Source organism: Indicator indicator, chromosome 1, assembly GCF_027791375.1.
Source record: "Indicator indicator isolate 239-I01 chromosome 1, UM_Iind_1.1, whole genome shotgun sequence".
NCBI classification, from domain to species: domain Eukaryota; kingdom Metazoa; phylum Chordata; class Aves; order Piciformes; family Indicatoridae; genus Indicator; species Indicator indicator.
Window position 1 is genome coordinate 82,811,161 of NC_072010.1, and position 27,221 is coordinate 82,838,381.

At 42.0% G+C, this 27,221-nt stretch overlaps 1 protein-coding gene across 2 annotated transcripts in view; it reads left to right on the forward strand.

Moving 5' to 3' along the window:
- Positions 1–27,221, forward strand: part of GUCA1C (guanylate cyclase activator 1C) — a 34,922-nt gene that overhangs the window by 1,294 nt on the left and 6,407 nt on the right. Inside the window, exon 1 of one of the 2 annotated variants that reach the window (XM_054385145.1) lies at positions 12,412–12,606. The exons of the other annotated variant lie outside the window; for it this stretch is intronic. Coding sequence (XP_054241120.1) covers positions 12,412–12,606 — 195 coding nt within the window. Of the gene's footprint in view, positions 1–12,411; positions 12,607–27,221 lie in introns of those variants that run through there. 2 annotated transcript variants of the gene reach the window in all.

Here is a 27,221-nt window from a genome sequence, read left to right on the forward strand (position 1 = left end):
CCATGTCATTGATCTCCAGGAATTCAGAGATGCAATGAAAACTTCATGACATGAATCACTTCTGTGGCAAGTTAAAACTGCTCCCAGTTGTAGCCAGAGCTGCTCCAGAGAGCCTCAACCCCAGAAATGGTCTTTCCACTCTTTAATATGAAATGTATTATATTTTGTGTCAGAAAATGGTGAGAATACAATGTATCTTGTGTGTGTTTTTACATCCAACCTTTAATTTCCTGTACTGGGCCCAGCAGCATAAGGATTCTGAGTTTGTAGCTGTCACACTAATTTCCCATCCCCCCCCCCCACACCCACACCCCAGCCCTGCCCAGCTCAGTTTGCCTTTTTGGTATTAAGTATTTCTCTTTCTGACATAGTCTTCAAGTACTTGTCCTATAAAACCATGCCCAGCACACTCTTTTTTCTTCTACCTAGTTACTAGATGGTTAAACACGAAGGAATTTGATTAAGTAGAATCACCTACCTCAATAAATGTACTAATTACAGTTGGTGAGCAAATTTCCAGCCTATCAATATGAAATTTGGCAGAAATTCTCAGCTTACTATGTTCTATTCAGTCAATAAATTGAGACATCGTGTTCCCCAGTAAAGTTTTATCAGTCCTAACTTTCTTGAGTTGGACAATATCTGAGCTCATCCAAGAGCTTTTGTCAGTTTAGCTTCCATGGGGACAGCAAAACACCCATAACACCTCAGTGCTCTTGAGTAATAGCTGGAAAAATTCCCAAACTTTCTTTTTTTGGCAAATATTATTACATAAACTAGAAGCTTTAAAGCAACTTCTGAAACAACTTGAGGATGTTTCAGAAGCCACATGCCAGAATGCTTCAGAAAAAAAATAAGGCTGCAGATTCTTTTATTTGCTTTTCAGAAGAGAGGAACATGAAAAGAACACTTCTTGAAAGTCAGGCTTCTGTCTAGACAATATGAGTGCAGGACCAGTCACAGGCACAGGGAAAGTAAGTGTTTGCCATGAGAGAGCTGAGGATGAGGAGAGGGAAGAACAAAGTACCCTTCAAATAATTCTGTGCCAACAGCAATGCCTTGCAGTGGACAGACAGTGAAGAACCCCATGCAGCACTACAGGCTGGGGTCAGAGTGGCTGGAGAGCAGCCAGGCAGAGAGGCACCTGGGGGTACTGGTTGACAGTAGACTGAACATGAGCCAGCAGTGTGCCCAGGTGGCCAAGAAGGCCAATGGCATCCTGGCCTGTATCAGAAATAGCGTGGCCAGCAGGAGCAGGGAAGTCATTCTGCCCCTGTACTCAGCACTGGTTAGACCACACCTTGAGTGCTGTGTCCAGTTCTGGTCTCCTCAGTTTAAGAAGGACATTGAGACACTTGAATGTGTCCAGAGAAGGGCAACGAGGCTGGTGAGTGGTCTCAAGCACAAGCCCTATGAGGAGAGGCTGAGGGAGCTGGGGCTGTTTAGCCTGGAGAAGAGAAGGCTCAGGGGTGACCTCATTGCTCTCTACAACTACCTGAAAGGAGGTTGTAGACAGGTGGAGGTTGGTCTCTTCTCCCAGGCAACCAGCACCAGAACAAGAGGACACAGTCTCAAGCTGTGCCAGGGAAAGTTTAGGCTCAAGGTGAGGAGAAAGTTCTTTACAGAAAGAGTGATCTGCCATTGGAATGTGCTGCCCAGGGAGGTAGTGGAGTCACCATCCCCGGAGGTGTGCATAAAAGGATTAGATGTGGCACTTGAAGCCATGGTTTACCTAAGTGCCTCATCCAGTCTTCTCTTGAACAGTAATGTTTGTAATACTGAATATAACTAAAATTAACCATTTTCTTCACTTAAATTCCTTATACTAATGAGAATGTGCATATAGAGCCGGTATTTGCTTTTTAGATACTTGTGAAGCATCTTTTTCCAAAGCTACTAGACTTAGGGTATCTTTCTGTAAGGGAAAAAAATACTTTGCAAAAGTAGCTAATCATTCTTTATCAAGACAAGCCTTGGGTGTTTTTTGGGGTTTGGGGACTATTTTAGAGTTATGTGAACATGAGACCTCTCTCAATAGGGAAAGAGCTCCAAATTTAAAAGCCATGGGGGTTTATGGAGTTTGGGTTTGTTTGTTTCGGGTTTTTTTGGGGTTATGTGAACCTGAGACCTGCCTCAATAGGGAAAGAGCTACAAAATAAAAAGCTGTGGAGCTTTCTACACTTTGGGTTGATTTTTTTTTTTCCCTTTAAGTTACATGAACCTAAGACTTCTCCAGATAAGGAAAGCACTCCATGTTAAAAAGCTGGGGAGCTTTCTGGGGTTTGGGGTCTTTTTTTTTTTTTTTTTTTTTTTTTTTTTGAGAGGAGGGAGGCAGGGTGTGTTGCTGGCTTTGCTAAGCTGTTTCAATCACATCACAAGTCATGGAAGAGCCATTCCAAGTTATTGCTTGAGCAAGCCCCAAGACACTTTCAATTTTAACTATGTGCAGATACGTTTACTTCTCTAATAACCATTGTGTCCAGACAGCAACTGAAACTTTTGAAACCCTTGCAAAAAGCTGTGTAGATGTGGTGTTTGGGGAAATGGCCTACTGGTCGACTTGGTAGAGTAGGGTTAATGGTTGAACTTGATGATCTTGAGGGTCTTTTCCAACTTAAATGGTCCTTTGTTTCTGTGCTTGTTTTTTCACAAGTTACTGATCGTAGGCCACCCATCCCAGCACAAAAAGCTTAGCACTCAGGGAGTAGCTTGCTCAAGTTATCTTTTCAGAGGTGTCCAGTGACAGGACAAGGGGTAATGGACACAAGCTTGAACATAAGAAGTTTCCTCTAAACATGAGAAGGAACTTCTTTCATTTAAGGCTGATGGAACACACTGCCCAGAGAGGTGGCAGAATCTCCTCTGGAGGCTTTCAAAACCCACCTGAACATGTTCCTGTGTGACCTTCTCTATGTGATACTGCCTTGGCAGAGGGGTTGCACTCAATGAGCTCCAGAGGTCCCTTCCAATCCCTATCAATCTGTGATCTGATGACTATTAAGACCTATGCCTTAAACTTGTTGGGTTATACAAGCATCACAGTTTAACTACTGCACAGTCCTATCCATCAGTCTATGATCCCCTTCTCTTGTTTCCCCACAACTTCCTAATCAGCTGGCATATTCCAATGACATTTCTAAGAGAAGACAATTCAGCTAGCAGTTCCTAAAGCCTTCATAAAAATTGGCAGCTGAGCAGTAGGAACACACCCAGAATGAATGCTCCACTTCTGCAGAATTCAGCTTTTATTCATCGTGCAAGGCAACAGCTGGCTGACCAAAGATTCAGGCACTTGTCTCCTTTTCCTGGTGAGGATAAAGGATGGACACTGGGGTACCAGAGTATGGAGATTCAAGGGACAAAAGGCTCAGCCTGTACAAATTGAGGCTTTAGTTTTACTGTTCCCAGAAGACCTTGTTCAATTAATGTTCCAAAAGATGTTTCAATGTTTTGTCCATTTGGAAGTCTTCCCCCTGTATTAATGAAATTAAACAATGATTATGACCTTTATTGCTTCATAAAATCCACTATAAAAAGACTTATGCTAGGCTTATAACACTCATTATTTAATCACAGGCTCCCACTAAAGATCTGATATTCATTCCCTGTTCTGCAAGATGTTATAACAGTCCACCATTAGGTATTGCAATCTGAGGCATGGATTTTATTGTGTATTTTCTTAATTGAGATGTTGCAGGAAAAGTAATTCAGAAAGCAGGACTGGAATGGCACATCTAGAATAGTCATGTACATGATATTGTCTGATATGCATCCTTTTGCAGCTGGAAATAATATAAAGAATGTAGCATCTGCTCCCAGACAAAAGGTTGGCAAGTTTTTCTCCTTGTACAATCTATTTTTGTAATTTACTGGCTGGAAAGACTTAAACGTGGATGAAAGGGCATGGATTGAAGCTGAAAAATGGGAGATTTAGAGTGGATATTGGAAAGAAATTATTTACACTGAGAGTGTTGAGAGACCAGAACAGGTTGCCAGGGAGGTCATGGATGCCCCCTCCCTGGAGGTGTTCAAGGCCAGGTTAGATGAGGCCTTGAGCAACCTGCTCTAGTGGAAGGTGTCCCTGCCCATGGCAGGGGTGTTGAAACTGGATGATCTTTAACTTTCTTTTCCAACCCAAACCATTCTATGAATCGATGATTCTATGAACCTAGAGAAAGGAACCAAGTCAGCTATAGCAACTTGCTCTGGTTGGAGATGTCCCTGCTCGCTTCAGGAGGAATGGACAAGATGGGTCTCCATTGAGGGTCTCTTCCAACCCGATGCATTCTGTGATTCTGTGAATGTTTTTCCTTTACAATAATAGGGGAAAAATACATATTTTATGAAATAGTGATAGTATAAACACTTTGTGACATTTCAACAATACATCTACATGATTGAAATTGTGCCAAGGGAGGTATAGATTTCCTGCCAGAGTGGTCAGGCACAGGAATAGGCTGCCCAGGGAGGTGGTGGTGTCATCATCCCTGGAGGTATTCAAGAAATGTGTGGACATGGCACTTCAGGATATGGTTTAATGGCCATGGTAGTCTTGGGCTGACAGTTGGACTCAATGATCTTAGAGGTGTCTTCCAGCCAAAACAATTCTATGTTTCAGATACAACACAGAGAACCTAGATAAGCTGTAGCTCAGTTCTACTTATCTCTTGCCTTGAACAGAGTCTCATGACAGCCTCTCTGCAAAGCCTGTAGCAAATAAGGACCAGGACCTCTACAGCCACATGCCAGGATTTCATAAGCTTTCCCTTTGGGATTCACACCACGTCTGTTTAGTTTGATATGATGTGGATATTGATCTGTTGTAATGTATGTTTCCTGTGAAGTCATTCCATGAAGCTTCAGGCTGGATTAAAGAACCCATTTACGTAAGAAGAAGCATGACTGTTGGCACACCAGCTTGCCAAGAGTAGCACATTTGGGACTTTTATGACTTGGCACCAGCTTTCTCAGGAACAGTATTCTCAGACTACTTTTGATTGTTCTGACTAGATCCACACTTCTCTAACAAGAGCCTGATTTACATAGAGTTTAATCAAAAAGCATGTGTTTTCTGGTCAGAAACCCAGCTCAAAACTTCTTTCTGTGCTTAGCAGAGCCAAAGGATCTTATTTCAAGATGACTCAGCTATTTGCAAGTGAGATGAACCAAGTCTTCATGCCCTCACTTACACTTCAGAGGAATAACAACCTGTTTGATTTGGTCAGTGGCAACCATTTAACTCTTTCTTAACAAAATAAGCAGATGTTGTTATTATTATTATTACTATTATTCATTTATTGTTATTTATTATTAACTATTGTTATTTATTATTATTTATTACATTTTTTTAAAATCTACTATCACCATTTTATAAAAGTAGTATAGCTGGTTTACTTCCCTATCCCCATCTTAAAATAATCAGTTTAAAGCTGAGCAGTAGAAGGATGGTAGAATTGTGTTATTGAATAAATCATAAGTCAGAAGACCCTTGATCTTTTCAAAAACCTTTCAAGAAATGCAGTGGGGAAAGTACAGTAAAACAAAAAAAAATTAAAATAATAAAAAAACCCAGAAACAAATACGAAACAATAAAAACCAAACAAAACCCAAAACAAAAACCAGGAATAGCCAGGAAAAAACAAAGTAGATGCCATTTTTCCAGGAGAGGGAATAGATAAGTGAAATATAAAACAACTGAAAATTAAAAATAACACAATTAAGGCACAAATATAAAGAGAGGGGAAGCAAATATTCCAAGTGTGGGAGGAGGAAATATTGTCTCATCCCTTCTTCATGCATTCATTGAAATCCTTATGGAACTAAAATGAAAGTGAGGAGAAAAAGTGTTGCAGAGGTAGTTAAAATCTTAGTGAGTCATTCATTCTCTACCCAAAAAAGAACTGGACAAAAACAACAAATGGGAATAAATGTGGGTTTTGCTCAACTGCAGGAAGAAGGAGAACAGACCCAACCCTGCCTCTCCCACTGGACCAGAAAAGCACTTGGACAGGGATTTCCAGACAGAAATATCCACATCTCTTCAGCAGCAAACCCTTGCTTTGCTAACCAGATCCACTAGGAGATGCAAGTTGATCAGCATCTATTTGCTCTAGGGAAGACTTAAGGCACCATGGGGAACACCTCCAGTCAAAACAGTCTCACCTAATTAGGGAAGACAGCTTCCCCTTTTAATTAAATGTTTACTGTTGTCTGTCTCTCTATTGGCTATTTTTTTCCCTCCTCCAAAATGCTTAACTTGGTGGATTGAATTGCTAAGGGGGCTGAGGAGGGAAGGAGGAAAAAAAAAAGAAAGAAAGAAAGAAAGAAAAAGGGTGCTTTAATATTCTGTGTGGGCAGCTAAAAACAGGAAGCTGGGATTTAGAGTTGTTTAAGGATCTGCATGTAACATTATTAACTGGATAAATCCAATTTGTCTAAGCCAAAAATCCTTCACAAAAACAGACTGTGTGGTTGGAGTGAGGGTTAATTCAGAGATCCTGCCCTTCACACAAAAGAGTCTGAGGACTTTTGAAGCAAGACTTTATTAACTTATTTTCTATAAATCTAAACAAATGGGGGTCTCCCTCTCTTTCCTCCCCATATCATCATCATGCAAAATTTCAAGGATTTCTTTTCTTTTTATTTCTCGCAGATGGAGCCAGAACATTTAATTGGCTTCTCAGATTTTCCCTGGGTGATAGGATTCTTTCCCTTCATTTCTAACATCACCACTTAAAAGTAAGAGTTTAACAGTCATTACACTGCTACTCTGACCTTAGTCAGAGGTTATCAGTCCCATCTGCAGTCTCCTGATGCCCACACCACAAGGTGCAGCCTGGGCTTCAGGGGCCTACAAGAAAGCTGGGGAGGGACTTTTTACAAGGGCAATGGCTTTGTGCTGGAAGAGGGGAGATATAGACTGGATATCAGGAAGAAATTCTTGACACTGAGGGTGGTGAGACACTGGAACAGGTTAGCCAGGAAGGTCATAGATGTCCCCTCCCTGGTTGGATGGGGTCTTGAGCAGCCTGGTTTAGTGGAAGGTGTCCATGCCCACAGCCCAGAGGTTGGAAGAAGATTTTATGGTCCCTTCCAACCCAAACCAGCCAATGGATCTACAAAAATCAGTGAATTTGCAATAGCTACAAAAATAAAATATTCCATCCTCATCCACCTGACCAAGGAGGTTCCATCTCTTTTGTATCTAGAAGCCTTGATGAAAATAACAGCATCAGGAGTAAGCCCTCACTGTGTTAAGTATTTAACTCAGATCCATAGACATCTATCACTGTGCTCCACTCATAACCTGCATGTCAGGAGTAATGAAGCAGTAGGACAAACAGGAACTGGACATCACTGGCTTCTGTAGATGTAGTTTTGAATAGTCACTGTCTTCTGTTTTAAAATCATACTCATAGAATCATTAAGGATGGAAAAGACCTCTAACATCACCCAGTCCCTCCAACCCAAGGAGTTCATCTGTAAAAATGGAGTAGCAAGAAAATAAGGAATGTGACTGAACTAACAAAGCTGTCCCAAGGCTTCATCAGCAGTTTCAGTGATAGAACAATGAAGCAATTGTGTCTCTTCAGAGGTCCCTTCCAAGCACTACCATTCTATGATATATTCTTACACACTTTTTCTGTGCATGCCACAGTTGAAATTCCATGGAAAGTAGTGATGACTTGTCTTTTCCTCATCTCCATACTTGAGTTAGCAAGAATTTGGTGAGTCTTCCGAGGCAGAGAGATTAGAGGTTACGTTCTACTAAAAACTTCTCTCATTGGGGTAAAAGCTTTCTGGTTTATGAAGGAGACTTAACCCTTAAAAGCAAGATACCATTCTGGTAAAGATAAAGGAGAAGGAAAGGCTAGCTTGGTCCTCCTCCTTTTAACATGGACAGAAGGAGGACCAAGCAGAATTTAGAACCCTCATTGAAATATTTGCAAAGTTTAGGGTAAGCCATAGTGGGAAGATAGTTTTCCTCCACAAAGAAATGGAATAGTCTCTCCCTCCTGTTCAGAAAATTTAGCCTGTGAGGGCTTTCATAGAAATTATAGAATCATGAAATAATTAAGTTTGGAAGACTCTAACATCGTTGAGTCCAACCATTATCCTAGCACCACCACGGCCATTAAACCATGTCATAAAGTTCCATGTCTACATGCTTTTTGAACACCTTCATGAATGATGACTTCATATTTACTTTTTGGGGTTTTTTTAAGTTCCTTATTTCAGGACTGTCATTTCCAGTGCCAGTACATAGTCCCACTGCTGCTTGTTTGTATCTTTTTCTCAATTCCCAAAATATTTTACAGCTTTCTGGTATCTCTAACATAGATTTCAATAGATATTTTATCTTAATATTTAGCATCAGCTCAGTTTGCTACAAGTAGATCATTTGGAGTTGCTCCACTGGGCTTCCAAACTCATCTCTATGCCCATTGTTCAAGTGCACTTTGGAGAGTCCAGAGGAGGCCATGAAGATGATCAGAGGGCTGAATCACCTCCTTTATAGGGACAGGCAGTGAGAGTTGGGGCTATTCAGTCTGGAGAAGAGAAGGCTCCAGGCAGACCTTAGAGGACCCTTCTAGGACCTGAAGGGGGCTACAGGAGAGCTGGGGAGGGACTTTTTACAGGGGCTTGTAGTGATAGGACGAGGCGCAATGGCTTTGAGCTGGAAGAGGAGAGATTTAGACTTGATATTAGGAAGAAATTCTTCACAGTGAGGGTGGTGAGACACTGGAACAGGCTGCCCAGGGAGATTGTGAATGCCTGCTCCCTGAAGGTATTCAAGGCCAAGTCAGATGAGACCTTGAGCAACCTGGACTCATGGGAAGTGTCTCTGCCTATGGCAGAGTGATTGAAACAAGATGATCTTTAAGGCCCATTCCAACCCAAACCATTCTATGAATGAAATGGCTTTGCTCTGTTCATTTCTTCAGCTCCGCACTGTCATGAATTTTCCTGGGTTTATTTATAAAAGTAGAAATGTTTAATCACTGATGGCCTCCAGAGCAGGTGATTTCTGTAGAATTTCTACTCTCTCAGCACACCCTTTGTCTCTCAGCTTATTAAAGGGCTGAAAAAATATGCAGTGGGTTATAAATTCTAGCCCTTTTGTACCACCTTACCTTCCTGTTTGTCAGGTGTATGTCAACTATTACTGTGCCAGTTCCCTGCTAGGGGTGAGGGATGCTGTGAGCCTGAATTATAAATCAGGTCACTTTTTCCCCAGGCATTTTAATGTCTTTTACAGGTATTTCAGCTATTTTATTTAAACTAAGGGGTGTTCAAGAGCAACAAAGCTGGTGAAGGGTCTGGAGAACAGGGATTATGAGGAACATCTGAGGGAACTGGGGTTGTTCAGCCTAGAGAAGAGAAGGCTGAGGGGAGACCTCATTGCCCTCTACAACCCCATGAAAGGAGGTTGGAGAGAGGTGGGGATTGGTCTCATCTCCCTAGTATCAGGCAATAGAATGAGAGGAAATGGCCTGAAATTGTGCCAGGGGTGGTTTAGGTTAGAGATTAGGAACGATTTCTTTTCTGCAAGAGTGGTCAGGCATTGAACAGGCTGCCCAGGGAGATGGTAGAGTCACTGTCCCTGGAAGTGATGTGAAGAAACATGTGTACATAGCATTTTTGGACATGGTTGAATGGCCATGGTGGTATTAGTCTTTCCCAAGAACTTTGTCAAACATTGGAACAGGCTGCTCAGGGAGGTGGTGGAGTCATTGTCCTTGGAGGTGTTCATGAAATGTGTGGACATGGCACTTTGGGATATGGTTTAATGGCCATGGTGGTATTGCATTGATGTTTGGACTCAATGATCTTAGAGGTCTTCTCCAACCAAAACAATTCTCTGATTCCATGATCCTGAAAACAGGTATTACTTTAAAATCATTCCAATTTTAACGTTCTCCTGTTAAGTTTTTCCACCATAATGTGCAGAACATGATCAAAATCTGACTTCTAAGGCCCCATCTTTAAGTCTCTCATGTTCCTCAGCCACCATGGGTACACCTCTCCCAGGAAACACTTGTTGGAAGCAAGCAGCAGAGGAAATGCATGGGGGTTTTGAAGAGAGAAAATAGGAGGGAGGGCAGAGAGATCAGTAGATGTGAGCTACTCCCAAGTTCCCCATGCCTCAGGGGGGTCCTGTGAACAGCATTTGAAGAAGGTCATCTGAAGAGTGGCAAGAGATTTGTGACCACCCAGGTAGAAGAAGGAAGAGCAGAAGGATGACTAATACTGGCTAACTTACTGATGGGACAGCTTTTAACCTAATCACACTATGCTGTTCCTTGCTGCCTTGCCTTTCTCTGCTGTTTGACACAAAAGATGGTCATTGGTTTAAGAGTTAGACATGATAGCTGATGTATGAAATTCAGGATTCTTGTCAGACTGTGTGCACCCAAGAGGTTTGTCTGCTTATTTCCTTTCACCTCCCTTGTCCTCATTTCCTTTTCTCTTGCCCTCACCGCACCAGCTGGCACTGACCTGCTGACAAGATGCCTGCAAGAGATGTGTCCTCACTTCCTCTCAGTCGCTGGGGATCACACATCAGCTCTAGGGCTCAATGATGGTCTCCGAAAGAAAGGCAACACATCACCTACCAAGTTTACTGTACCTTGTTTGACTACCAAACCAATTTGGGTTAACTTTGTCAATGTCTGTATCTTCCTGTTTATCTTCTAAAGTTCATCAGCACCTGAGGAGCATTCAAGCTTTCCACCTTGTATGCCACATATTAAATTTGATGATGTCCTTATGGAGAGAGTGGTAGCACAACCCATTAAGAGTTATGAAAGTTCTTCTCCAAAACTGACCTGATCCTATAAGACATTGATTACTCTCTGGCTGAAGCTGGGCTGGAGGAAGGTGACTGGTTTGCACAAGGCATTAAGCACCTCACAGAACTGTGCTCTTTAACTCCACCATGTGATTATACATTAAAAGGATAAGAGTGGGAGCATCTTTTTGCCACCTCTCTAACAACTTGTAGTTTTATACAAGTAGTAGTTGTAGTTTTATACAACTTGTAGTTATATACTGGTATTTATAGCTCCAAATTTGTTTGTGCTATAGTAATGCTCCTGAGCTGCTCATCTGCTCGTATGGAAGCTAAGCAATGCAGAAGTGTTGTTGATATGTCACCCCTTCCCTGACCTCACTGGGGAAGAAGAAATTCAGCTCCTGAAAGCTGTAAAATAAAACACGGGCCAGCAGCACTAACCAACAGCAAGGAAACTTGAATTTAATTCACTTACCAGACCAAGCTGATTCTTGTTAAAGAAGTTACTGTCAAAGATTCCTCTTATGCTCAGGTTCTGTCAAAAGGCTAAGGCGACCAGAAGGTGACCAAAATCTGTGTTTTATCTGGGCACCTGTGATGAGAGAGAGGAAGTAGGGTGCAACTGCCCTCAAACAGATAACATGTGGCATATTCATGATAAGAAATGCCTCAAGGAGGAATCCAAACAGCTCTGGTTTTATAGAATCATAGAACTGGATTGGTCAGAAAAGACCTCTAAGAGCATAAAGTCCATCCACTTACAAGGGAGGGAAGATAATGGTAAGTTTGTCTGTTTACACTCAACTTTTTCCATGCTTATTTACAGCAAAAATTGCAGCCATTCCTTGCAGCCAGTCTGGGATTAGACTTGTACATGTGGCTCACCATAGAATCATAGGATTGTTTCAGTTGGAAAACACCTTTAAGATCATTGAGTCCAACCATTCTCTAACTCTACCAACTCTGGTGCTATACCATGCCCCTCAGCACCACATCTCTGCCTCTTTTAAATGCCTCCATGGATGTGGATTCAACCACCTTCCTGGGCAGCCTGTCCCAGTGTTTAAGAAACCCTTTTAGTGAAGAAGTTTCTTCTAATGTCCAACCTAACATGTGGCATATTCATGATAAGAAATGCCTCAAGGAGGAATCCAAACAGCTCTGGTTTTATAGAATCATAGAACTGGATTGGTCAGAAAAGACCTCTAAGAGCATAAAGTCCATCCACCTACAAGGGAGGGAATCTCATGCATCTCATGGATTGCTACCATTCAAAGTCAACCATTTTGAGTTCTCCTCGTTTTTCATTCCTCTAATATGTGTATTTGTAGCCATTGGGAAGGTCTGGCTCCTGATGAACCCTAATTTGAGCGTGGCTCTCTTTACTCCTACTTTAACGACATTCCGAAATCCCATCTGGTTTAGAACTGCGCATTATAGGTAATCTCACATGAGCACAGAGAGTCATTAAACAAAAATAGCAGCTTAAGCTGTAAGAGGTTTACCTTGGCCATTTAAATGCAGTATTTGTTTCAGTTCCTGGTCATGAGCAAGCCTCTGAACCTGAGGGACATCAATGTGAATACAAACCCAAGAGACAATTTCTGCGTAAAACCATGGGTGCCAACGAATCATTGCCAGGGGATGACTCTGTCCCAGAGATGCACCATTATTACAGCAAATTCATGAGAGAATGCCCATCTGGTCAGCTTAGTCTGCATGAATTCAAGAAGCTCCTGGGTCTGCAAGGGTTGGATCCACAGGGAGATGTGTACATTAAACGAGTGTTTGATATCTTTGATCTCAACAAGGTAAACTTTCTTTTCTTTATTTCTTTAATCTCACACTACTGTTGTGTTTATGAGTTGCAGCTGCAGGCTCCTCTTTGTGTTGTGCTCACAGAAGTGTTGCTGGGGACATAGTTTTCAGTATGGTGCACGAGAGGTGAAGAAGTGGGAACGTGCTTTGAGGTCTTTGAGTAGCAGTGTGATGGTTTTAAGACTGTCTTTTTAATTTTTTCTTCACAAAGTTCGAGCAGAGAAAGTGCAAGAATGTAAATAAATCACTATTGGGTGTAAGAAAGCAAAATAATGATGATTCTAAACACTTCAATTGGAGAGAGAGAAATGTTTAAGAACTATTACCCAAAACAAGGTTGGGGAGTTGGGCAGTTCTCAGCTTGCTTGCTGGGCTTCTGTCTGCTTCTTCTTTTCTGGATGAAGATAACACACTGACCTAAACAAGCTAAGTCTAACAGCCTCTCTGCTTCTTGACTTTCTGCCTTTTGCCAGGGGGGTCTGGGGAGATTCCTTATGGCTGGGGGGGAGGCCCCTTCAGGGAGGCCCCTTGGGGAAAGCCCCTTGGGGGAAGCAAAGGGGGCTTGGTTGCGCTTTTCTGTTGATTGTATATATTTGTAAATGTTGTGAATAGTGTATATTTGTATATATTCATTGCATTTCGTCATAGATTGTAGATTTGCTTGTAAATACAGCTTTCATTTGCTTCCAGACTGAGCTAGCCTGGTTATTGTTGATGTGGGATGGGGATTGCAGCTCCCACACTGTTACAAGGACTCTTGTTAGTACTTTGTATGGGGCACTTTAAAAATGTCGAGAAATAGGTTCAAGGAGTAAGTTCAAGAAATATATTGCCATCCTGAGAAGTAATACTGAAGATGAGATGTAGTTTGCAGTTCACTGGTTACTATTCTATCTTTTGCTTGGTTTGTGCTCATGTACAAGCATATGAAGATATTGGTATGCTCAGCTACAACGTTAATATATTTTTTACAACAAAACTAGACAGATGGGAAAATATGGTCTGCACTTTGATGATGAAGAGCAGCACAGCTAAACTAAACAGATTTTACAGAATTTATAGATTCATAGAATGGGTTGGGTTGGAAGATCATCTAGTTCTAACCCCCTTGATATTGGCAGGGACCCCTTCCACTAGACCACGTTGCTCAAGGTGCCATCACAATCCTGGGTTTGTTCAGTCTTGAGAAGGCTTAGAAGAGGACTCATAATGATGTACAAGTACATAAAGGGAGGCTACCATGAGGAGACAGACTCCCTTTTTAAGTGAATCACATGGTAAAGACAAGGGGCAATGGGGACAAGTTGATACTGGAGAGATTCAGACTGGATGCCAGAAGACATTTTTTCACCATTTGAACTATTAGACATTGGAATAAACTCCCAAGGGAAGTGGTGGATTCCCCTACATTAGACAGTTTCAAAGGCCAGCCTGACACGCTGCTGAGCCACTTCATTTAAACTATATTCTTACCCTGAAAGGTTGGACTAGATGATCCTTGAGGTCCCTTCAACTTGGTATTCTATGAATCTATGAATCCAACCTGGCCTTTAACACTTCCAAGGAGGGGGCACTATCCACTCACATTTTGTTCTATACAATTTCTACAGCTTTTTCTCCACTATTTTTTTGAGGTTTTGGCAGAAATATAGGGTTTGATCCTAGAAAGTGCTTTTAGTTCAGTACAGATGTGTGGGGAATGGTCAGTGGGTGGCTGACTGGGAGTATCACACTGCAGGCTCTGAGATGGAAGCTATGATTGAACAAACAAGGGGTCATTATCATTCTGTCACATAAGTTAGATCATTTAGGCACCGTGCAGCATCAAATATATGATAATCTGTCAGCTCCAGGCCACAGAAGCTAATGGATGCAAGCGACTGCATGCATTACACATGAACCCAGGAATAATTTAATTATCTGATTTTTTTTTTGCTTACATTCAATTCCCTTCAGTACCATAGCAGCTTCTGGGGTTTATAGATCAAAATTTTATTCCCTTTGCTTTTGAATTCTTGTCTGGTTGCTGCTTTATAAAAAAGGGGCTATTATCCCAGTGAGTGGTGAAGTACACAAAACTTCATGTTAGAAATTATTTCCTTTAATAGTACTCTTTATATACATAAGTGTTGCTTAGCTAGACAGCTAGCAAACCTAAGCCTTTTCTCATGGTCCCCCCAGCAGACTTTTATAGATATATGACCAGATGTTTTTCCTTATCTATTTTTTCTTTTGTGGCTAAAAAATACCTTGGTTTAATAGTTTAAAATCAGTTTAAAATCATTATGACTTCTATTGCTGAAGCTTTTATATAGAAGGAGGTTGTTTGGAGACTAGTTTACAGTTGATCTAAAGCTGAAGAAACTCGTTCTGGAAAACATGAGCAATTTAATCAGTTTTTTTACTCTCAGTACAAAATAAATATTTCTCATGTAGGCTTCTATTTTCTCACAAGCAGGGATATGATCAGAAAGCTGTGCTGAAGTCTTAGGCCTGAGATTATTCTTTGGTTCCAATATTAGCAGCCTAAGACTCCTTGACTTAAGCTGGGGGTGTGCATTCTTGGAGGAAGTTTACTAGAGAGAATAAGATGATAAAACACTTCAGACACATAGACTTTTCCTCTCTGTTTTTGCAGGACTACTTTAAAACCTCTGGCAGTTAAGGGGTAGAATATTAACTTTAGAGGGACCTGGGGGCAGGAGGCTCTAGTTTTGAATTGCATTTCAACTCCTTGTTAGCCTTGCTTCTTCCAGATGAAGTTTGTTACAAACATCCTTCTCCTACCTGGGATTTCCATTTTGAAAAAATAACTTGCCAGCAAGCCAGAAACAGATAAAAAGAAGTTATGGCAGCATGGCAGGGTTTTTGGTAATTTGTGCTAGATTGGAAACCCAGATGAAGACTCTTTCACTTGAGCCATGCATACAAACACCAACAGGAATTCACTTACAAGCCACACCTTACCATTTAACTCCCCACTCATGATCTGACTGTGGTCAGTGGAGGCATGGCAGGGGTAGGGGGTACATCATCTCTGCACAATTCAGTGTTGTGTAGAGGTTGACCTCTGGTCTGGGCAACAGGCAGACCATGTAAGTTCAGAGCATTGGCACTAACCTACTGTGCCTAAGAAGTGATACTGCTGTGTTTGCTACACTCTTGTACTCTATTATCTTGCCTGTTCCTATATGGCAGAGCACAATACTGCAGAGGTGTCCATGCCTCTGGCTCAGCAGGGTGCACCTGTCCAGTCTATAAAAGCTGTTTCCACTCAGCACTTGTTTCCACTGGAGATTAATGACTTAGGTTATGTCCTAAATCTTTCTTCTCATGAACATGCTGATGTATCTCTTGTGCAGACCACCAGCTGCTTCATCATTAAATGACCTTGTACACCAAGTACGCAGATGTCCAAGATATTTCCTCAAAACAAGACTTCTATGTAAAAACTTCTCATCCCTTCCTTGACTTCTGCTTTCCTAATAATTAGGAGACAAACAAATAAATAAACGCATTAGTGAAGTCTGAAAATTATTCTTCATTGTTCTTAGCTGGAATAATAACAAAGATGCTGAATACAAGATGTTCAAGAAATGTGTGGACATGGTGCTTTAGAACATGGTTTAGTGGCCATGATGTGGTGTTAGGTTGATGGTTGAACTTGATGATCTAAGAAGTCTTTTCCAACCAAAACACTTCTGTGATTCAGGACTGTGACTGCAAAATTAACTTCCCTTAAGATTGTCATAGGGAGTGCAGGAAGTGCCACTTAAGTAAAGGTTTCATTCCTGACTCACACATTAATACTTGCATTATTTATACATCAGCATTGGCAGTACAATAAATGCTGAGTTTATCTTTTGCCACAGCTTTCCAATGAAAGCCCTGAAAAAATAATCTTTTCCTCAAAATACAAGTGCAGCACAGTCCATTTATAAAAAGATTCCCTTTGCTGAGGCCATTTCCCCCTAAAATTACCCAATCTTCTTCACCCTTAAGTTAGTTGTAATACAATGAAAAGCTACAACCACATGCAAGCAATCTGAACTCCTCCTGCTTGTTTTTATTCCCTCTGCGTCTCGGTCCACGCAGAACTGTCACGCAGTCCCAGCTCATGCAGCCCGCTGATGAATTTTGGAGAGGAAGCAGTCCTGTTTATCTAAAGCACTTCAGCAGTTGCCAATATACTGATGCAAATTTGGTTTTCTGGGAGAATATCTTGTATTTCAGAGACAACATCCTTCAAATTGAGGTGACACCAATGTGAAAGGAGAGAGCATATCTAGAAAAATAATGTCTGCTGTATCCATAATATGTTGGAAGTGTTAGTTGATATTAAAACAGAACTAAGGGAACATTCTATAGTCAGCACCACTGCTATAGAATAATAGAACTGTTTGGGTTGGAAAAGACCTCTAAGATCATCATGTCCAGCCACCAACCCAACACCACCATGGCCATTAAACCATGTCCCTGAGAGCCGTGTCCACGCATTTCTTGAACACCTCCAGGGACAGTGACTCCACCACTTCCTTGGGCAGCCTGTTCCAATGCCTGAATTTTTTTTTTCTTTAAAAAAAATCTTCTTTCTTTAACTCAGAAACCCATATGATTGCCATCCACTTGCAGATAGGTTTTGTCACCACTGAAAATGAAAACCGAACACTGTACAGATTGATTGATTGGGTTCTTATGACGTATGAAGGATAAAATTTGCATAGCCATTTAACATGTGAAGCAAGGACTGAAAATGGGAAGCTGCTATTGTGACTGATTTTGGCATTAATTGAAACTCTCTGCAGGAATAAGTGTCTCTTGCTTTGTCACAAAATGGGATTTGAGGAGGTAGGTTATGCTATGAAGAGCAAAGAAGATTAATAGCTGTGTGGCACCGAAGGAAATTTATGCAAGTTCAAGGATTCTCTGTATTTTCCTAAAGCATGGAGAGTCCTCTACAGAACACAGTATTTTTCACTACACTTCCTATGCAGAGATCAAGTTGGTAGATGCTAGGAACTGGACACTCCACAGCAAAGAGCTGAAGATATCTTTAGATAAGGAGCCACCAGCTGATGTCAATCTTCAGTTATCTTTCTCCTTTGTGCTTTTGCATTTAAAATAGTTCTGTGAAAAAATAGGGCTCATCTCACATCATTATGCAGATGAGAGCTATAAAAAAAGGTTTTAAAAGGAAAACATTTTAAAATCTAAAGAAAGTTCAAACAGGCTGTTTGATGTGGAACAGATAATAATAGATGATATTCAAGGTCACTTCCAACCCAAGCCACTCTAAGAAAAAATGCAGGAACGTGTTGCTTGAGTAGAAACTTTCTGGGTGCTGATATGACTACACAACAATGTAACAGTCTCAAGCTGAATTTTTTTTCCCCCCTGAATAATAAGAGTTTCCCTTCACCCCTTTGCAGGATGCTGACAAGTGTTGGGAGGCAGACCACCTTTTCTCCCTTATCCCAGCCCCTTCCCTACTTTCCTGCTGTCCCTTTATAGTTCTGATTTTCAGGGACACTTCTCATCACCTGATTCTGCCCTCTGCCTATAAATAGATATTATCCTCTCTGGTTATAGGGACATGAATGGGATTAGCAGTAGATCTTCTCAGATATTGTAGTAGAAGGAAACGCCAATCATTTGGCCATGTCATTCTCTATGAAGTAGAATCATAGAATTGTTTTGGTTGGAAAAGACCTTTAAGATTATCGAGTCCAACCTTCAACATAAGACCACCATGGCCACTAACCGTGTCCTGAACTGCCATATCCCTGTGTTTCTTGAATGTGTAGCAAGCAAGTAGTGTTTGCACCTCATGTTCCAAGAAAAGCACGCAGGTGTTCCCAGAAAGATGTCATGTTTTTCAGAAATGTTTTGGTGCAACACATTCTTCACTTGACTTTCCATTGTTCTTTTCCCTCCACTTTTTTTCTCCCTTTTGAGAATTGCAAAGGAGAGAGGAATATTTTATTCTTCCAGGTGAGGCAATTAGACACTAGAGATTCTGCTCAAGACATTATTTTGTTACAGACTCAACTATACAATGGGTACCTAGCACTGTGTAATAGCTGCCTTCCACACTGTCATCGAAGGCATGGAGAGCTCTTAAAAGATGAAATAAAATGTCTGATCGTGAGCAATACTTCAAACATTCCCCAGAACCTAAGTGTCATGTGCTTCCACCTCTCATGGGATTCATTATAATCACAGAATCATTAAGGTTGGAAAAGACCTTTAAGAACATTGAGTCCAACTGCAACCCAACTACCATGACTACTAAACTATATGCTGACCACTAAACTATATGCTGAAGTGCCACATCTTCAAGTTTCTTGAACATCTCCAGGGACGGTGACTCCACCACTTCCCTAGGCAGCCTGTTCCAATGCCTGACCACTCTTTCTATAAAGAATTTTTTTCCTAAAATCCAACCTAAACCTCCCCTGGCACAATTTCAGGCCATTTTCTCTTGTCCTATCACCTGACACTAGGGAGAAGAGACCAACCTCCACCTCACTCCAGCCTCCTTTCAGGTAGTTCAGGGTACCTCTGCTAACCCAGCTGGAAGATCTGATCCTCACTTGGGCTTCTTTTTTCATATTGTCTTACTATGATGTGCCCTCAGGACCAGAAATAGCAGCTGTGATATGAATAGTCAGGCTGCCTAAGGAACTGCCTGCACTGTTTGCTGCACCCTTACATGTTTGTAGGCATCATCAAAGTTGACTCAATGGAAGCAGGTGCGATAGTTATTAGTTGGGTGCAGGGAGAGAGAGGATGCTAATTACAGAATTATTTTCCCTATTTTCCCTAAAACCTTATAGCAGCTTTCCAGTACCTAAAGCAAGCCTACAAGAATGCCCAGAAGGGACTTTTTACAAGGGCTTGTAGTGATAGGATGAGAGGGAATGGACTGAAGCCTGAGGAGAGGATATTTGCCCAGGGAGGTTGTGGATGCCCCCTCTGTGGAGGTGTTTAAGACCAGGTTGGATGAGGCCTTAAGCAACCTGGTCTGTTGGAAAGAGTCCCTGCTCCTGGCAGGGGGGTTGGAACTAGATGATCTTTAAGGTCCCTTCTAGCCCAAACTGTTTGATCAATCTACGAACTTTCCTGAACAACTTTCCTCTTTATATCCTAAGTCTTCAAATAGTTGTGCAACTATCAGTTCACCTGCACATAACGTTAGGGATGTCTTCATGATGAAATGGCATACAGGTTGGTATTGTGGTCAGCAATACATTCTGTTTTATGCGTCTTTTTCAGTGGTTCTTGTGCTGGCCCAGCCCTTCCACTTTGCCAAGAGAAGGCCAACTCTTGCTTTATCTGTCTTTGAATGCTTTTTCATTCTCACTTCTGGGTAGTCTCCACAACAAGGAATACTTAGAAAACTTATTTTCTTGTCATAGCAGTCATAGCTAGATAAATAAAGAATAGATAAATATTTTATGGAATCTGAATTAAAGGATTTGAATTAAAGGATTTGAATTACTTATAGAATTTGAATTCTAGAATTCAATATAATAGAAATAAAAAATGCTTACAATCTAAAGAGGGTAGAAAGTATTAACTTTTTCTTTCCCCAAGGTCCTTTATCTGATAATACTCAGTAGTTTAGGGAATTCTACCACATTTTTAACTTCCAGGAGCCTTCTTGCATTTACCCTTGAGACATTAAATCCTAAAACCAGTAGGAGCATCCAAGATAATCTGCCAGATAGGGCATTTTTGCTACCAAATGTCATGGATGTCTGTAAAATGCTTGTCTTGGGGTTTGTCAAACAAGAAAAAATTCCAAGAAATTTTCGGGAAAATGTGTTGTTATGTAGTCATGGATCCATCTAGTTTTCTCTCTCTTGCCTACTATTTTAAGTTGGAAAAGATGCTCCTAAAAGCACAGGCAGGGGCTCAAAATCAGGAGTGCAGAGAGCTGAACCCTACTGCCAAGTAGATGATGGCAGGGGACTAGGTCCTTGAGCACATGGTTTCCTTCAGTACCACCTCCCTGGGCACTGCTGTGCCTTGCTGCAGGCTAAGCAGAGGACCTGCTCCATGCTTAGGGGATATCTCCAAGCTTGTCCAGTAATCCTGAAGGAAAACCATGAGTGATAGCAGGGAGTTGAGAGGTACTTTTTAGTTTTCAAGAAATAAAATTGTTCATCATCTTCATGTTTTGGTGTATACCAGGATAGCCTACAAGCCTGAAAGCCAGGACACATCTGGCTCTGCATTTCCAAGCCCTCTAACACAAAGGTCCCGGTGTCTTCCAAGTCCCCAAAACTTGCAGGTCCTCCTGGTATGGGCAAACAGAATCTTGTGTAACAGTTTGGTCAACAGAACCTCTTCTCTTTATGTAATAGTGTGTACCAGTAATTATCACAAAACCACTTAATGACCTGCAGCTCCTAATTCCCTGCTTCATTCTTCATCCTTATCTAACAGCCTTTGCTTGCCAAGAGTCTTGCCCCACCCTGTGACAAATGCCAGCTTTGTTTACTTAGGAAACTGGTGGCCATAGCCTGTAGGAGATCTGGAGCTCTCTCCAAGCCCCAGCAGAGTCACAAGTAGCTCTGTATTTCTTCAGTAACAGATATGCAACTTTTTAGGAATAGCTGGAAGTCTACAGAAGCAAAAAGCAACCAAGGAAAGAGGGGGAAGATGAAATTATCTGAATCCTCCTTTAGGTTTCTGAGGGTGGAGAGAGCAGCACTATATTTGAAATGGGATCTGGAGAGAAAAGCACATTGGATTAGCTATAAATTTCACAGTTATTCTGAGCTGTTGTAATCTGCTGATTGACCTGTGCCACCTCCTTCTGCTTTAGGAGCTTTAAGTAGTACTCTGAAAGACAGGGGGTGGAGAGGGAAGGTGGCTTAACGTCCTAAACCCTGGGTTTGAAATACCTAGACCATCTATATTTGCACCCTTGTTAATCCTGACAAAGCCTGCTGAGCTATTCTTTTGGTGGCAGGTGGAGTTTAGAGATTGTTCAGGACCAAATTTTGGAAAGAAGATACTGCTTGTTGTGTATGTAGCCCTGCTAGGTTCCTCAGTGCTCCAAGTAAGACAGTGCCTTCACTCATTGTAGGGTTTGGCAGGGACAGAAATGCACAGGTTCACAGATTGCATCAGGTTGGAAAGGACCCACAAAAGGCATCTTGTCCAACCCCCCTGCAGTCAGCAGGGACACCTCCAACTAGATCAGGCTGCCTGGAGCCACATGAAGTCTGATCTTGAATGTCTTCATGAGGCTCCAACCACTCTTTGGGCAACCTGTTCCAGTACTTTACCACCCTCACTATGAAGAACTTCCTTCTGATATCCAGCCCGCATCTACCCTGCTCCACTTTCAAACTGTCACCCCTCGTCCTATCACCACAAGCCCTTCTAAGCAGTCCTTCCCCCCCCTTCCTATAGGTCACCTTCAGATATTGAAATGCTGCTCTGTGGTCTCCACAGAGCCTTCTCAACTCCAGGCTGAATAGCCCCAAATCTTTCAACCTGTCTTCATAGGAAAGGTGCTCCTATCATGTTTATGGCTCTCCTCTGGACCCACTCCAGCAGGTCCATGTCTTTCTTGTCACCCCCTTCCACATGCACAGTGGTATTTGGTGGGAGGTGGCCAGTAGCACTACCTCAAAATCATACTCAGGTAAGATCTGGGCATCAAGCTCAGATCCTGCTGGCCCAACCCTGACTGACCATGCCATTTAAGGTCAGCTGTGTATTCACAGCTGTCAGGTCCATTATTTTCAATTTGTGTGCACATAATTTGAAGCCACCAGAGTTTTTTTTAGGCCCTGAGAAGCTTAGTCAGGCTATTCCAGGACTGGAAGCATAAAGCCCTTATACAGCTCCAGGGGTAAGCATTAATGGCTGTTGTGTAATGCCACACTCCCTTGCTTCCCGGCTTTGCCCTCAAAGGACACACACCATCCCCACCAAACAAAAGTGAGCAGCCTCTAGCAACTGCAGTGATTAGGACAGCAGTCTAAGGTAAAGCATCTCATGAGAAAAAAGATAAAATTCTATCAGTTTCTCCTCAAGAGGTCCAGGAACTAATGAGCAACTGAAATAGGGCCTGGGAAGGGGACAGTGAGGGCTGGTGGTGCCCTCAGGGCTGCAAGAATTTTAGATCATCAGCAAATTCCCTTTCCAGTTTTGGAGCCTTCTTTTGTCTTTGTTTTGTGACTGAAACTGTTCCAAGCAGCTTAAAAGCCCCACTCATCAGTGAAAGCAAAACCAAGTTAGAAAAACACAGCATCAAAGGGTACAAACACATGCACGACCATAATGTGCCCTTAAGCTTCTAGTTCATTTGAGCAAGACATTAAGACACCAAAAAAAAAAAAAAACCCACCATATTTTTTATGAAATTTACTATGCTAAGTAAAAGACTTTGGTCAAGTAAAAGAACTTTTTAATCAATTTTTTTTCATGTCTCTCTGACCCACTCCTCAGAACCATATCAGGGGATTCCTGCTCCCTTATTTTGCACTGCACCCAGAGAGAGAAATAGTCACGGGACTGTGATCTCAAAGGTCTCTTCCACCCTCAACAGTTCTATGATTCTAGGATATCCTGGGAGCCTACCATAGCTGGCAGGAAAGGAGCAAGACTTCACCACCCCTTCAGATGCCCACTGCATCCCAGTGCAATGTGCTGCAGCCAAAGAAGGCAGGGCCATGTAATAAAAATAATATTTTTATGTATTTTATAATTAATATATTGGGCAGTGGCATCTTCAAACACCACCATAACTTATTTACAAAAGAAGTATTCAGAGGTTCAATTATTTGGTTGTGGGTTTTACACTCCACATATAAAGACAGTTAAATTATTGAAGCACAGATCTGACATTTCCAATATAGAAATTCAATTGGACATAGAGGTGCTGTGATCTGTGGGTTTCTCACTAATGGGATTCTGTGGCAGATTAGCTGGGGACTCATGACTTGCTTCTGTCTGGTACCTTCCCAGATGTTGTGGCTACAATTTGAGCAGTCCTTGGCTCAGTGAGGGCTAAAGAGCCTCTCTCTTGCCATGCCCAGTTCACAGTCTGGAGCTTGCCCTTGGCTCAGAGCAGGCTAGGAGGCCTTTCTCTTGTGTGCTCCCTTGCTGGGCTGCAGACTCTTCTGGGATTCAGTTCCCTTGGAGCTTTTTCCCCTTCTGCCTTAGCCCAGGTGCAAGGCCTGGGTGAAGTTGTTGGTCTGCTAGAGCAGGTTCTTCAGCTGCTACTCAGGCAGCTTTAGGCTCTTGTGGCTGTCTGGGTGACAACAAAGCAAGCTGCCTGACTTCTTGGCTGGTTTAAATACTGTCCCAAGACAAATAATGCCCTTTGGTAACACAGGACCCTGACAACTGGACCTATGGGATGGGGCATATCCTGTGTGGCCAGGGGCACACACAGTTCACAGCTGTGTTACAAAGTTAATTACGCGTGGTACAGGTTTATCTGGACCCCAGGAAGTGACAAGGCATGCACTTTCACAGGTGCTTACAAGGTTAATCACATGTGCTATACATTTATCTTGACCATCTGGACCCCAGGAACTGTCCAGATAAGCACATTCACAGGTGCTTAGTCTGGGCTAGTGCCCCATGATTAGGGGTTTGACCCTTCAGGACAGGCTAGAACCACACAGACATGGAAAAGAAGCCTTCACACGCATGACATGCATCCATCACCCAAACCTGTCCAGTATGCTAAGGTGCCAAATAAGCAGGCTTCACTAGCATTTATTCCATTAATTAATTTAATAAATTAACTCCATTTTCCCTGGAGGTGTTCAAGAAACACATGGACGTGGTACTTTGGGACGTGGTTTAATGGCCATGGTGGTGTGGTGGTGTTGGGCTGATGGCTGGACTCAATGATCTTAGAGGTCTTTTCCAACCCAAACAATTATTTGAAAAATACCAAAATTTGTCCTTTGGAATAGCAAAGTAAAGCACCAGAAGTTAATTATTTGTCATATTTACCACTGGTAATTCTCTCATTATTATGTTGATTTTGTTTGCTTGTTTGTTTGTTTTATTTTATTGTTATTTATTACTTTTAAGGTAGCCACTTGCTTGTGAATCACTGACTTCCTACCAAGTAAACAGATACTTTACTGCATGCACTGCTCAGAGTGAAGTTTTACAGAGCCAGGAGACACATAAGGACCTTCTGCATGTGTTGTTTTCTACATACAATGTATGGGTTTTGGTGTAGAAAGACCAATCAGTATATTTTCATAGATTCATAGAATGGCTTGGGTTGGAAGGGACCTTAAAGACCATCCAGTTCCAAGCTCCCTGCCATGGGCAGGGACATTCTCCACTAGACCATGTGTGCTGGGGCACACCCATCCTGGATGGGGCTGAGAAGAACCCAGCCCCAGGTGGACAAAAGAAATTTAATCTGGGGAGGGCTTGGCCCCTCCCCTGCTGGGAGAAGGTGGTCCCCTGACTCAGAGGTGGTCTATTCCACTTCCCCTTCCTGTCCAGCAAGCCTATAAAAAGGGGGGATATGTTGCTGCTCTTCCCTTTTTCCTCCCTCGTCTGCTCGAGAAGACTTTCTGCTGCTGTTGCTGTCACTGTCTCCTGCACCGGACCACGTGGCTGGGGCCCTTTCTCTCTCTCTCAACTGAATCCACCGACATCCAGGGGAACACAAGGCCATCCAGGCTTGGTTTACATATATTTTTTCCCACTTACCCTTATCCCTCACCTCTGTGAACCCCCCCCCCCCGTTACTGATATATATATATATATATGTAAAAAAATTATTTTTTTCCTTTCCCTTTTGTGAAAACAGAAAAAAATTTACTCCTCCTACTTCCAAACCGACTTCAGAATATTTCTTTCACGAATTTTTTTTTTCTTTTCCCCTACCCCTTTTTTTTTCCTTTCTTCTCTCTCTCCACCCTGCCGAGAAAAAAGGGAGAGGGGCAGGGGGAGGAATTTATATCTATAATCATTTGAGCTCCTAAACTCAAAGCTCAAACTACCACACCATGTCACTCGATTTTTTGTCAGTGCTTTCGTGCAATGCCTCTGGTTCCATATCCATGTCAATAAAGACATCAGCCTTCTCAGTATTTCTGTTCCTGGTGCACTGGCTGCTGAAGTTAGCATGTCACCAGAGGTCTCTGCGTGACTACAGAATACAGCTAGGGCTTTCTTGGCAACTACAATTTCAGGTGTTTTTCAGAGGTAGAAGGTTTTTGACCTTGGCCTTCAGTCCCTTCCTGATTGGGATAGGCCAAATGATCTACCAGATTAGAGTCACATACCCTAACACCTTAAGATGACTATTATGTTGTCCAGACTTTCGATATTTTGACCCAGGAGCAACAGTGACACCAAGACATAGGACGAAAGCAAACAAAATACCGTTTTCCAAAATCCAAAGTAAGATGTAAGGGAGAAAGAAGAAAATTAATCCAGTCATGAACATCCAGCAAGCCTAAAATGAATCTGTCACTTCAGTAAGTAGCAGTGCATTTAACCACATTCCTAACAAATCTGTGAAAACAGATGATGTCAATGCAATCAGCAAAATAAACATTGCCCTCCAGTGATGCTTCTTTAAATCATGCTTGCAAAACTGAAATTCAAGCTGGTGAGCCAAAAACAAGCATCAAGTTCGTGGTACATGACATGTTTGGTTTGGTAAAACAACTACTTATGATCACAGAATTGCAATGGTTAGAAAAGCCCTCTAAGATCAACAAGTCCAAACATTATTTAACTTTACCAGGGCCACTACTACACCATATCATTGAGCACCATATCTAGAGGGCTTTTAAATACTTCCAGCTATGGGGATTCAACCATGTCTCTGGGGAGCCTGTTCCAGTCTTTGAGAACCCTTTGGGTATAAAAGTCTTTCCTAATGTCCAACCTAAACCTCCCTGGCATAACTTAATGCCATTTCCTCTTGTCCTATAACTCATGAGTTGGGAGAAGCCTAATCTTGTTTGAAAACTTCATGCAGTTACTGCCAAACCCAACAAAAAACACCCCAAAGACTGAAGCCTGAGGAGGGTAGATTTAGACTGGATATTAGGAAGAAATTCTTTACAGTGAGGGTGGTGAGACACTGGAACAGGTTGCCCAGGGAGGTTTGTGAATGCTCCCTACGGAGGTGTTCAAGGCCAGGCTGAATGAGGCCTTGAGCAACCTGCTCTACTGGGAGGTGTCCCTGCCTATGGCAGGGGGTTTAAAACTAGATGGTCTTTAAGGTCCCTTCCAACTCAAGCCATTCTATGAATCTATAAATGTCCTCTTAGGTGCCACTTGGCACCACCTAATAAACAGAATTCAACATAAGCATTGCAAGTATAGCAATGAGTGCACCACACCTTTACAGAACTTCTTTTTGTTTAGTCTCATAGAGTCTAAAGGTCAGATGAATGCCTGCTGAATGCAAAACCTCAAGTGGCAAGATCTGTGTTGAAATACGACAACAAGTAATATACTAAATGTACCAGATCCTCATCCAACCTTCTCAATCACAGCCCATCTGAAACTGGTGGCATTCTTACCAATGTTTTCCAAGCAATTGGATTCTGACCAACAGTAACTATCAGAAGATTAAATCTACCAGCTG